At 34.9% G+C, this 13,565-nt stretch overlaps 1 protein-coding gene across 1 annotated transcript in view; it reads right to left on the bottom strand.

The window, feature by feature from the left end:
• Positions 1-969: 969 nt before the first annotated feature.
• Positions 970-13,565, bottom strand: part of LOC136253753 (usherin-like) — an 88,294-nt gene continuing 75,698 nt past the window's right edge. Inside the window, exons 70-79 of the mRNA XM_066046412.1 lie at positions 13,394-13,550; positions 13,266-13,332; positions 13,136-13,202; positions 11,711-11,808; positions 10,247-10,373; positions 10,145-10,186; positions 6,155-6,214; positions 6,023-6,077; positions 1,460-1,582; positions 970-1,410 (exon numbers count right to left, since the gene is read on the bottom strand). Of these exons, the coding sequence (XP_065902484.1) occupies positions 1,229-1,410; positions 1,460-1,582; positions 6,023-6,077; positions 6,155-6,214; positions 10,145-10,186; positions 10,247-10,373; positions 11,711-11,808; positions 13,136-13,202; positions 13,266-13,332; positions 13,394-13,550 (978 nt within the window). The 3' untranslated portion in view covers positions 970-1,228. The remainder of the gene's footprint in view (positions 1,411-1,459; positions 1,583-6,022; positions 6,078-6,154; positions 6,215-10,144; positions 10,187-10,246; positions 10,374-11,710; positions 11,809-13,135; positions 13,203-13,265; positions 13,333-13,393; positions 13,551-13,565) is intronic.

Genomic DNA, 13,565 nt, shown 5'->3' with positions numbered 1-13,565 from the left:
CCCTAGTTTTTTGCCTATTATATTCTTCTATGCTGAAGCTGCTTCTAGGTAAACAATATTTCTTACAATTACCTTAGAACATTTTAATCAGTAAATGCTCTATTAGAGTAATCCACTATAGAGTGACTGTTTTATTAGAAGATATCAATCTAAGGAGCTATGTACAATGCATTTGAATGCTCTATTGCAGTTTAACTGACTGCTCTATTAGGGAACATGATATCAATGGAATTAAGCTCCATAGTTCACCTAGTATGCTAGCATTATGCTGGTATAGCACTCCAGCCTAGTCGTGTGTCACAGAAATAATTTTAAATAAACTTTTTGATTCAACATGGTTGTACTCTACAGAACAGTCAGTAAATTTCTATATGAATACTTCATAACTGACAAGTGTAGTGATCTTCAAAGGGATTCATGATCAGAGTTCTTGTATTATTATACTTAGCTTTAGTGGTGTGCGATATCGATACGATAATAGGGTAAATATCGAAATTTCGATTCGATTTTCGATAATTTTTAATTGTGTGAGTGGAGTAATTGCGTGGGCGGCCGATATTTATAAATATGCTTCAAATACAATTTACACTCCAAAACTATTGCATATAACTAATAATAAGCCTAGAAAACTGGTAGACAAGCTTTTAAAGTGGCTAGATTGTACAGAACCAACCTTCGTTTCTAGCGTGATTGTGCAATCACACACTAAAATGCTGTTGATTTATCGAAATATTCTTCAATACTTATCAAAATTTTCGATAATATCGAAATCTACTAATGTGGTATAGAAATCGATACGATAATGATATTGACAAATTATCGCGATATCGATATTTTTCGATGTATCGCACACCACTACTTTGCTTGCTACTTTATTATCATACTGTAACTCTCAGTTCAATAACTGACAACTGTTACTGTACATTATGCTATATATCAATTAACTTCCAGTTGAATATTTACTGCTTATACAGCCAATAATTTCAGTAGCATAGTATGAATCTTTTAAGTATTATGTACTGCACAGTATAAACAATTTTATAATGACAGTGCATACACAATAAAAACTATAACACAATCACTTGGAAAAAGCATATTCGTGATACTGCAATACAATAAACATTAATATATAATACCCATATCTATGCAATAAATTCTAAAATTAATTGTCTACAGTCAGTTATAAAACAAAGGTAACACTGCAGCAGCAAAATATTTTGCTCTGAAGTTAAAGTTTGGTGTCTTCAGTGGTATTTTCTTTATAGTGCATAATCACTGCTTCTTGTTGATTCTGTTTCAGATACTGTAATGGTGATATTGTATCAAATGATGGATCACGTCTCTGACGCCATTTAGGCTTTATTTCATCACATTCATCAAATTCATAATTCTCAGCAACACTGGTGTTAACTAATTAAGTATACAGTTGTTTAAAATACTCTTGTGTATGGGTGCTTACAGATGTTGCTTGGAGGCTGAATCTGCTTTGGACTGAAGTATCTCGATGATTGGGTATACTCATTGCAGATGACACTGTTGTACTGAGTCATTGCTTTTTCACTAAGGTTGCTTCTTACGGTGGCTAATTTTTAATAAATCAATACACACTACATTAAGATTCATTTTATATAATTATTTTGTATATATGAAACCACAGCTGCACAAAAGCCTATAATGGTTCAAACACAATGATCTACGATACAACAATTAGTAGTAGTTGGTTATTATAGTACTGTAGCAGCTATTAAAACATAGAATAGATGAGTACCACTTAACAGATCAGTGCATATGTTACAATTATAACCATTTGTATAGTAACACAGTTAGTTATGTTGTAGTTAATGTGTTTGACACTTTGCCTGAGGGTCTACAGGCCTGAGGATGGAGTGTTTATTTTTCTATTATTGTATTGTGGTGTTACTAAATGCAACAAAGGCCTGAAATTTACAAATCGGAATACTTACTGAATGGGCATGCTATTTACTGTTTTTGGCATGTATCAAAGGTGCCCATTTGTAAAACAAAGGGAGAAACTAATGAAATATGTGCCAAGGAATGATGTTACTGTATTGGTGGTCTGGTAATTTGTTTGTATGAACCAGTGTATGGTGTATCATTGCCAATTCATCCCAGCCATGCATCTCATCAGCCATTGTACTACTTCCCATTCAGAGTGTATTTGTATCAGATCTTCATTGCTGAGCAATAATGGCAATGCAATGGTCTACAATCTAATAGTCTGAATTAGCCTAATGTACTGTATTTGTAAAATGGTATTGTTAGTTTCTGCATGGTTTCTTTCATATCTTTGAACTAGTCAATGGTCAGACTGTGTGGCTTAAAGGTGGTTGGTATTAAGTAATAATAATAATAAGTTACTTTTGAAAAGTAACAACCCTCCATCTCTGCACACCATGATACAAGTACTGATTGTAAAGAATGAACATAATCATTAATTTTGTATACCACAAGTGGCTAGGCTTGAGTCTATTCTCCAAAATTTGCATTTTATGATTTTTGGCATTTCTCCAATTTTCTAACTATTAGGCTTGTTTTTATGCTTTTCAGAAATGCATTATGCCTTTATTTTGTGTTTTTTCTTTGTGCAGAGAAGTTCTGCATATGATAGAATGTGAATAGAAAAGTGTCACTTCAACTGCAACATTCAAATAATAGCAATAGCTTGAAATTGGGACGTGCTCCAGAGTTAGTAGGCATATGTGACCATCTCAGCCAAAACCCGTCTAGTTTGCACAACTTCTGAATTTCTTTTTATTTTCTCAGCATTATCTACACAGTTCAAGGAATGGTTCACCACAATTTCAGTCGATTATGGTGAGTAGATTTGGAATTACAATGCTATATAGAAAGTGAAAAGCAAGGAAATTGACTTGTACAGTCACTATACTAAAAATAAACTACAAGCACTTACATTACCAGCCATAACTTTCATTTGGATTAGTCTACAAAGTTGAGATTTGGCTTACAGTGTTAACCATGGGTTGGCAGATCAGTCAAGGAATAGTTTTAGCCCTGTAATCATTTGCACATAGGTGTATGATGGTGATTTTGCTGAAGAAATGGCGACAATTTTGTTTTAAGTCTACCACATTGTAAACAAATGCATGTTATATGCAAACCATTGGGGCTACAGAAATGAAACAAAGAGTTTCGAACTCCTCATGAATAGGCAAATAAGATAGTATATAGGTTCAATCAATTTAATGCTTCCTTTTCTGAGCAATGGTTCAATTAAAACTTGCGTAAATTTTTTTTTGTAATACGTGTAATTTTACCGATTTTTAAAATTTAGTTTTTTCTCAATACGCATATATGCATGCTTGTTCGAACTAGACGGGTTTTCGCTGAGATGGTCACACATTAGGGCAAGGGGTCTGGGGACATATCTATAGTCCCTCAGAAGCTATAGACATTTTATTTAGTATTTTTGTAGTTTGTATATGCAAATAATTATGTGTAAAAATATTTTGCATGGTTTCTGATTGATCTTCTGAGTTGTAGCAATTGGTATTCAGAGGACAGCAACTGCTATGTATGCAGCACCATGTCAAGAACATATTAGCCTCCTGGGGATAAACACTTAAATAGTTCTCATTCTCTCTGTTGCATGTGACGAATGTTCTATTAGAGTGTTTGACTGTTGTATTCAGTAGAGAATATCGATCTTTTTGAAACATTTTTATGGTTTGAAATTTACCTCAGTCTCACTGCAGACGTCCTGCACAAACTTCACTATTTTCAATGTCCAGACATTCACTAACTATACTGACTCAACACTAACTTTATTATCATTAGAGCTTCAATTGTATTGTCTTCCAATTGAGCTTCCAATAATCATAATCTTCACATCACATTTTATTCAAAATCAGACAATGAGACACTTTATATAATACCAAATTCAATGACTGAAGCTCAGCTAAACTACTTTGCCATGCCTTGGTACTAGTTGGCACATGACTGCATGTGTCCTATAAAACTCAAACCCACAATGAAAAGCACTCATTCCATCAAGTGTAAACTTGTAATAAGACTATAGTGCATTTTCTACTCATTGTCAGGAATTACTTCAAAACACATTAGCCAATGCCTTTGTGATTGTTATAGCAGTAGTACTTATGGTAGTGGAAATTTGTGCCCATTTTGTTCTTAATTATGCTCCATAATGCCAGCATTATGCTTTTTGTTGTTCATCCTCCATTATGTCAAAAATTATGCCGGCATAATCAATGCAAAGCCTACAAGTGGCAGTAATCATATACTGTTATGAGTTCAACCATATCAATTACATTATAATTACAGTATACAGTATATAAACAGATTTACATAAAAGGGTCTTCCACACACTTCCAATTATATGAACTAGGAAGACCATAACTCAGTGCTTAAGACACATGGTAGTGTGTCGTGCAGCCAAGAAAGCCGGTGCACCACATTGTAAGTATATTGACAGGAAGAAACAAGACAGCTTTTCACTCATGCATATATTATAATAGCTCCATGGCCCCTTCTCCAAAGCACACCATTTTTGCATTATAGCTGTCTGCCAGGTAAGGTATGCCACACAGCAAATTTGATTAAATTCGCAGCAGCCATTTATGAGATATGCGCGTTCAAAGTTTCATTTTAATTTCTTTGTTTTTTCTTATGCTGTACGGGGGGCTACAAGGGCTTCAATTTTGTACACACACTTTGCAAAAATTGCTATAAAATGCAAATGTGCAACTTCTATTGCCTCAATCTTTGGCACAAATGAAGAGCATGTAACAGCAGATTCATGTACCAAGTTTGCTGTGGATCTGAGGAATATCCAAGGAGTTATGAGCATTATTCAAGTAAAAAAAATCAAACTTCTGTCATGGCTACAGGGTAAACCAAGTATAGGAATAACTTGAAAATTGGTGTGTATAGATAGGCTGATCATCGCAGCAGTGCCTTTTGTTAGTTTGAATAACAATAGAGTTACAGCAACAAACTTATAAAGTAAAAACCAAACAAATGTAAAATTGTGGGACTGAGATATTCTATTAGAGCAGTCACCATGGGGTAAAAAAGGTGTACAAAAAATGTTGAAAGAAAAAAACTTTACCAGAGTTCAAACCAGGGCCTTCCATACCTAACACCTACATCCTTAACCACTGAACCACTGCTAGCTTGGCTGATCACCTCACTTAATTTCTGCTTTATAAATGAAATTTCTAGTTGAAATCTGCTTATAATCAAATGTTTGTAATTTCATAGATCTACCAATAGAAGTATTAGATTGTTCTAGAACATTCTATGTATGTTCTATTAGAAGCAAAAAATGTGCACTCTATTAGAGTATTACAATAATATTATCAAATATTGAATTAAATCATGCAATGAAATACATTTATAATTCTGTCTTCAATAATCATCATTCTACATAGAAAAGAAGAAATGTGAGTAGAAACAAACCTCAGCCATTTGGGGCCTTATAAAGTACAAAAAGAAGTGAAATCCAGCCAAGTTGTGAAAAAATGGTGCGGCCTTAAAACACCTGGGTGAAAAAATTGTGAAATCAAAGGTGGCGGCCAAGAAATGGCTGCAATGATGTTAATGCCAATAAATTTTAACAATGCACAAAGCCATTATTAAATTTTTTTAGCATTAACATCATTGTAGCCATTTCTTGGCCATCACTTTGATTTCTCACCCAGGAGTTTTAAGACTGCACCATTTTTTCACAGCTTGGCTGTTTTTGTGTGGGTTATAATAACCTGAAAATTTTTCATCCACTAAGCTATGTTGGTGCTCACTACTGACTGAATGTCAAGTCAGTAGCCTTTTCTAGTTATGAGTCATCAAAGTTGGTAAATTAGATGTGTGCAGAAGACCCCTTGTCACAAATCTGGTTAAGTATATTTTTAACAATTACACTGTAAATTACAGCATCTAGTTAGTGGGCTTGTTGAACAATTACAAAATACTTCTGAACACATTTTTGAAAGACAGGGAATGTAAAGTATAGTGGTAAACTTACTTGAAGAGACTTTACTAGAAATAGTCCTTTTCTTAAAGAGTGTAAAAGATCTTTCCTGTGAAAAGAAATGGACACTACAACCCATGCATTTATTATGCTAGTGTAACATTTGCATATTCAGAAGTCACTTACAGATATAGAATAGGCACGTTTATCCTTAGAATGCCTTGATGTTTTAATCCATGCCAGAAACTGTAGAAAGATCATTTGTACACAAATATTAACTTTATTATTATAGGACTAAAATTTTTTTTATTGCATATTTACAAGTATATTAAGAAAAATGTGATTGAATTTAGGGAAAACGTTCCAAATCTCACTTAGAAGTTTCAAGGTACGTGTAAATGGTTTTAAAGAATTTAAGTCAGCATAACTTGCAAAGGATAACTAGCACGCGCATGAAATTTACATAAGAGGTGCATCAATCTATTACCTTTCAGACCACTTGTAGCTGCTTGTAGAGCTTCCCACCAAATAACTTAGAAAATCTGAGCAATTGGATGAGCAAAATAGTATCACGAGTTCTTACGAAGAGGGTGGGAGTGGCAGGGTGGGCTAGAGATAGACTTCAACATGGAGATAGACCACAATTGAAGTCCAGACACGAGATTACAGGGCTGTGCAGGCATCTTAGTGGTTGATATGCAGTGAAATCAACAGACAACAGAAAAATATTTAGCCAACATCATCAGCCCATCCACCAGTAAACAACTGATCATTGCCAAGCCAGGTCCTTCACAAGGCCGGAAACCACTATTCGAGTTCTCCACACCACTCAGAAAATATGTCTGTTAAAATCAGCTTGAGTAGTAGTGAGGTTCAAAACTAGTTGTACGATAGTGTAGCTATCCACTGGTGGTGTTAGTTTGATTTTGCCTGATGTGCGATTTGGATTGGTTTTGTAAAATCTGGTCACAGATTAGGAATTTTAAACTACAGTAGGGACAATTTAGTACCACTGCAATAAAATGTACTGAAACAGGCAGGATCAGAGTAGTACGTATATAATTTCAAAACAATAATAAGTGAATATTCCTACTGTGTTATGGAGACTCTACAACCAAACCGTACAGTAGAGATGTTCACTTCTTATTGCTTTAAAGTACTGGATATTACATACCACTTCAATCCAACTTGTTTCAGTACTTTTTATTGCAACGGTACTACATTGTCCCTACTCTAGTTTAAAATTCTTATACTTGTTTGTGAACTATTTTGTCAATTCATGACCACTATTAAATAGTTACCTACTCTCACATATGTATGTAATAATATAATTCTAGTTTTAATTGTATTCATGAGTAAGATCATGATCTGCAGCGATCATATATCTAGTAATCCAATATTATACACAAGGGCTGAAATCAAAGGTAGCGGCCATGAAATGACTACAATGATGTGAATTGTGCATTAATAAAATTTATTATCATCAACATCATTGCAGCCATTTCATGGCTGCCACCTTTGATTTCATAACTTTTATCACCCAGTTGTTTTGAAGGCAGCACCCTTTTTATACAGCTTGGCTGTTTTTGCATGGATTTCACTTTTTGTAGTTTAAATATATACTCAAAGCCAATGCTTTGAAGTTTGTTTTTACACAAATCATTGTTCCTAATCTACAGATGCAATGAAGATGATATAAGACAAACTAGTGCTCTACCAATACAGAAAAATACCTACTGATCCGACACCAAAGACAATTTTTATACTAATATTTATTTATTTACTTATTTATACTGAACAGTCAACCCTGCTGGTATGCTCAGGAAAAAAGACAGTTACAGTACACAAACCAATTATCAAGGTGTGGTATAGCTGCCAGACTAATTCACTTACATGCAGCTAATCCAGACTAATTCATCTACAACAGTAGTCTACTTTCATACATACGCTTTGTGCGTACCATTCTACAAGCAGTCCATTCCTGGTGGCAGGCGACTTCTTGTCTACAATGGAGCATAGCTCACTGAACTACCTGCCTGGAACCGAGACACATGTACTCCAATATGTTGGTGCAATAATATTAGGAAATGTGCATGACCAGAAATCAAAGCCATACTGTGCTATGGCTGCTATAGTATAATGGAGTTTAACTAGTTAAACTAGGATAATGTTGCAGTCGAGCATGCATGAGTGTATTATAATAGTGACTAACCCAAAGCTCCACCATGGAAGATTGCGAAGGCACACGCGTTAGAAGGGTTGGCAATAATTGGAAAATAACATTGCACATGCGTTACAAGAAAAAGCACATGGAGAGGTGTTAGAACACATGGTGCTATATGGCATAGTGAATCTTGTCCCACCCATACCACTCCCCTCTACCAACTATCTCATATTAGTATTTTAGAAGATGATAATCACAAAGGGATTGTTGGGTAGGGTTTAATGTAATGTATTGCCCAAAAAAAAAAATTACGGGGGTGTGGGAAAGTGAAGCATGCACCACAGACAGTCCCAGCAGGGAGCTTAGTAAATCCTCCCATTTTTCCCTTGTCTTTTCCATCTTGAGGCTAGCTCAGGATGTGACAGTGCAGGGTTTCTATTAGGAAAGTTGTGGCATGCGGAAATTCTTGTGGCTTCAGAGAATGTTAGAATCCCCAAGCATCCCTACCTCCAAGCCTTTGTAGTAAAACATGCTGAATACATCATGTAAAATTGTTGAAAAGGGGCCTATTTGAGAATTAAAAGGAGAATCCATGGAACCCTGCACACCTACCAAAACAACCACCATCTCTTGACGGTGGCAACCTGTTCACAACAGGGTAAGTCCTGCTGACCGGGTTAAACTGATAAGCAACACTAATGGAAGGATAAAAGCAAGAGAGTAGTACACGCATTGTATGGCTATAAATATGCCAAAGGTTTCTTCTTAAGTGAATTCAAGTGCGATAGATGTAGGGCTGTAGCCATGTTTCCACTACACTTGACTGAATGCATCAGGCAGGCAGGCAGGCAGTAGAAAATCCATTGAATATTTTTTAAATAAAAAATCTGTACTAAGTTGATGAAAACATTTCAACTTGATTTGAAGGCATTTTTGGGCTAGGTTTTATTGTCATGTCATCATGAAGGGAATCAAGGCAGGTTTTTGGGTGATATTTTATCATGGGCTAAACCCACACCCTACTATACAGTACTATCGTACTGTATGATAAGTATCGAAAATGCTGGTCTTATATTCAAAGGGGCATAGCTCACCAATAGTTGTCCAAAGTTTCACATGTTTGACACCAATTCTTTATTTCCATTGTACTAGCAGCCAAGAACCATTAAGGGTCTCACATTTTTAGATAGTGGTTGGTGAGATTGACTGTATCAATGAGCTCCAATAGTGGTGGTGGACAGGGTTGGGAAGGAAAAAGATTTATCAAGATGAAAGAGGAACAAGTAGGGATGAACTAGGCCAAGTCATTGGTTAACCTGGGCTAATAACTAGCAAAACTAAAGGAAAAGCTGTAGTGCATTTCATTATCCAACACTGCAGAGATGTACAGCCACATTCAGTAATCATTTATTAAATCTTGCAAATCAACTTAGTTTAAAAGCCACAATATATAACGTCATTTCCGTGTTACCACTAAAACAGATTTGTACTTGTTGGAATTTACAGGGTACACAGATTAATGATTTAAATTACTGCACTGCAAAGGTGATTAGTATATTTTAATGCTTGTTAAATAATAAGGCTTCACGTGGACCAGTTTGTTTGAAAGGTTTGCAAGTAAACTGTACCCACAGCTAGAATAACTAGTTAAACAAAGTTAATGCTGGAAGATAACTACACATGACAGCCAAGAGCATTTGATGACCAGGTAGAGATAATAGTGTATGTAAGCTCCACAACAGAAGGAAAGAGGTTTGGGTGAGCATTAATCAGGATTTCCCTAAATGCATTGTACCAAATAAGAGCATGCTGATGTGATATCAAAGACCACATGGAAACTTGGATAAAGTTTAATCAATAATATAAAGCAAACATTTTTTTCTTTTTGGTTAAGCAATGTAATATTTACATACAGTACACTATTGAAAGACCGGTACAGTAATTTAATCATATAGCTAGAGTATGGCTATTGCAAAGACAAATGTTGTATAGAAATGCAAGCATTGTCTTACCTTATCATTCCTCCACACATACAAAACCATGATTGAGAAACCCTGTTAAAGTCAATATATGATTTTATAAACTACATAAATTTGAGCAAGTAGGTACAATACCTGTAGTGAGTTAACTATTGTAAATATCCATGCAAAAGCAGCTGTGTTTTCATTGACAGCAAATAGTCCAATTGCCCATGTGCATCCCAGAATAGGAACAACAATTATAGCAGCTTTCACTAATGCCCTGATAAAATGAACATTAAACATGAACAATTGATAACATGCTTTATATGTAACTACGTAAAAGTGTTCATATTATACAGTGTACAAGTATGGTAAGTAACACAGAACACAAAGGGATGGAATTTTACAAGCACAAATGTATTGGAATGTATGCATTTGGATAATATACCGTAAACTCTGGTTGTTAGGTGCAGATGGTTGGATAATATACCGTAAACTCTGGTTGTTAGGTGCAGATGGTTATCAAGTGCATATTTCTTGTTAAGTGCATATGGAATACTTGTGATAAACACTTCTTGTTAAGCACATATACCTGTAGTTGAAATCGCTCCTGCTATGTACAATGGTAGCAAAATACCAGTAGAACAAACCAGAAGCATCACAGTACACTTGATACTTTGTTAGGCACGTGTCTAGCAGATACCACCACCTGTATCGATAGCTGCACCTGAACTATTGTTTCGTCGACTAAAGTACAGTGAGCTATTTGACTGAACACTGGTAACTAAATCGCTAGGAAAATATGGTGGGCCCGAGCAATACTCTTCTAGCAGAAACCCGTTACAATCACTTATTAAGTGTATGCGCTTAACAAGCATAGTGTATTTCACAAATAATTCCTCCGAAAATTATAAGCGCATGCGCTTAATAACCAGAGTCTATGGTAATATAATTATTACAGTACATTTAATTTCTTTTACAAGTTGAATTTCTTTTAGAAGTATTTTTTTGGGGAGATTAACACTTTAGCTTGCAAACTGATAAACTACTTGCCTTTAAGCACAATAGCCAATAATTAAATTAAGTCCTCAAAGTATGGATAATCGTCTAACATGCTGTAACCTGTACTGCACAAGGAAGCATTGATGTGGTAACTAATTAGAGAGTGGTGTAATTAAAGTCTAAGAAAGTTATAAAAACATAATGCATAATGTGAAATCTATCTACACATTTGTAGTCACACAAATAGGCTGTTTGTAGAAGGGAAAAGAAGAGTATTCAAAAGTGAGGAGGGGGACAAAGTCATATGGGTGTAGCTGTCATTAAAGAAATACAGTATGTAACTTGACCTTGTGACGTTTACACTAAAGTGCTATTTTAAGGCTATTTATACACAGTTTCAGAGATATGGACTTTTTAGACTTATGGACCAACCCTGGTTGCAGGGGGTTTGGATAACCGAGGTTCCGCTGTAAATGTATTTGGTTTGATTTAAATGTCATGTATCTAGGCCATTTTATAGGTTGTTGAGCTTAATAATGTGTACTTACAGCTGTACAACCCCATGTACAAATACAGTACATATTTATTTACAAATATAAAATAATAAGTAATTACTTTGCAGTGTTCAAAGTAGAGACCTCCTCAGCCGTTATACTGGTCCTTTTGCTTTGGCATACTTTATAAATAGTGAAGATTAAGAAGAATATGTTAATCTACAACAGAAAATGGTTATGTAATGTAACAAGAGGACAGTAATAAGTAGAGTGTCATGTGGCCATAAATACTGGTGTGCCATCATACTGTGCATATGACAGGAAGAAAATGTAATTCTCATGCATACATGGCTCCATGGCCCTTCTCCAAAGCATGTCATTTCTGTATTATATAATATAAGTGTCCTCCAGGTAGGGTAGGCTACACAGCACATACTACTGAATTGCTCCTGCCTTTCCCAAAATATGAATGGCCAAAAGTTCAATTTCTTTGTCTTTTAACAAGAGTCTACGGGAGAAAATATTTCTACTCTATGCAAAACTTGTTATAAAGCATAAATGTGCAACTTGATTTCCTTGAAATTTGGAAGGGTACATGAAGATATTAAGTTGGCTTTGAATTTGATGAATATCCATGGTGTTATGAATGTTTAATTGCATAATTTGTATCGTTACAAAATAAACTGTAAAAGGAAAAAAAACTTGAAAATCAGTGTGTAGATAGGCTAATCATTGTAGCAGTACCTTTGATGGTTTGAAAAGCAAAGGAGAGTAATGAATCTGCGTGCATAGTTACATACAAAGACCAAGTAAGCATTAATTGTGGGGTTTGATTCTAATAGAACAGTCACTGCAGGGTAAACAGGTGTATAAAAATGTCGAAAAACTTACCAGTGTTTGGTTTGAACTAGGGACCTCCACATCTAACACCCAGATTTTTAACCACTGAGTAGACATGAGTTTATTATGCTTATGATGTTGGTTTTAAACAGTGCTCAAAAATCCCCTATTGTGCTTTTAAGAAATGTTTAAAATTATATTGCCATAATTGCCATGACTATCTGCTTCACTTAATTTCTGCTTTATAAACCAAATTGCAGCTTAATAGTAAAAGTTAGTCATTCCATAGATCTAGTAATGGAAACTCTAGATTTTTCTGGAACATTCTATATAATTATGATCTTCTATTAAAAATCCTCGAAAATGTGCACTCTATTAGAATAGTAAAAGAATATTAGTAAATAGTCAAATAAAACAATACAATTATAACTTCTGCAGAGATCAAAAATCATCATTGTGTCTTTAGATAAGCAGAAATGTGGCTGAAGTGAAACCCAAAGTCAACTATGTGCTTGCTTTGGGGTGTACAAAAAGTAGCAAAATCCACACAAAAATAGTCAAGCCATGAAAAAAGTACAGCATGGGTGAAAAAGCTGTTAAATCAAGATGGTGACCAATTATGACAATATTGCAACCATTTCTTGTTTTTTGAAACTGCACATATTTTTCACAGCTTAGCTGTTTTTGTGTGGATGATATGTATTACCAGTATGATAACAATCATGGGGCCAATAAATGCCCAGATTGCACCTTTTTCTTCAGATAACCAACATCTGTAAAAAAAATTATTCAGTAGTCTTAAAATGATAGAAAATATATAGCTATCAAGTGCATACCTATCATTAATGCCATACTGCTCATGTGAGACAGCAGCTGATATGATAATAATGGGAACAGGTAATCCTGTATATCACAACAAACACATCACAAAGTATATCATATCATTTCTGTGAGTAATGCTTACCCCAGCCTAACAATAAAAAGAATTTTCGACTTTTAAGAAAACCTTTATAAAATACAAATTGTAGCATAATGAATAGTAGTATTCCTTCACAAAGCATCCAGCTGAATGCAGCCATGAAGAAGTAGTGAAGTATGATGGCCACAATGAGACAGCTAGCCTTTAATAATTACAA

This window comes from Dysidea avara, chromosome 4 (genome assembly GCF_963678975.1).
Source record: "Dysidea avara chromosome 4, odDysAvar1.4, whole genome shotgun sequence".
Classification (NCBI taxonomy): domain Eukaryota; kingdom Metazoa; phylum Porifera; class Demospongiae; order Dictyoceratida; family Dysideidae; genus Dysidea; species Dysidea avara.
Note: the sequence above shows the minus strand (reverse complement) of the source record. Positions and strands in the feature narration are given on the sequence as shown.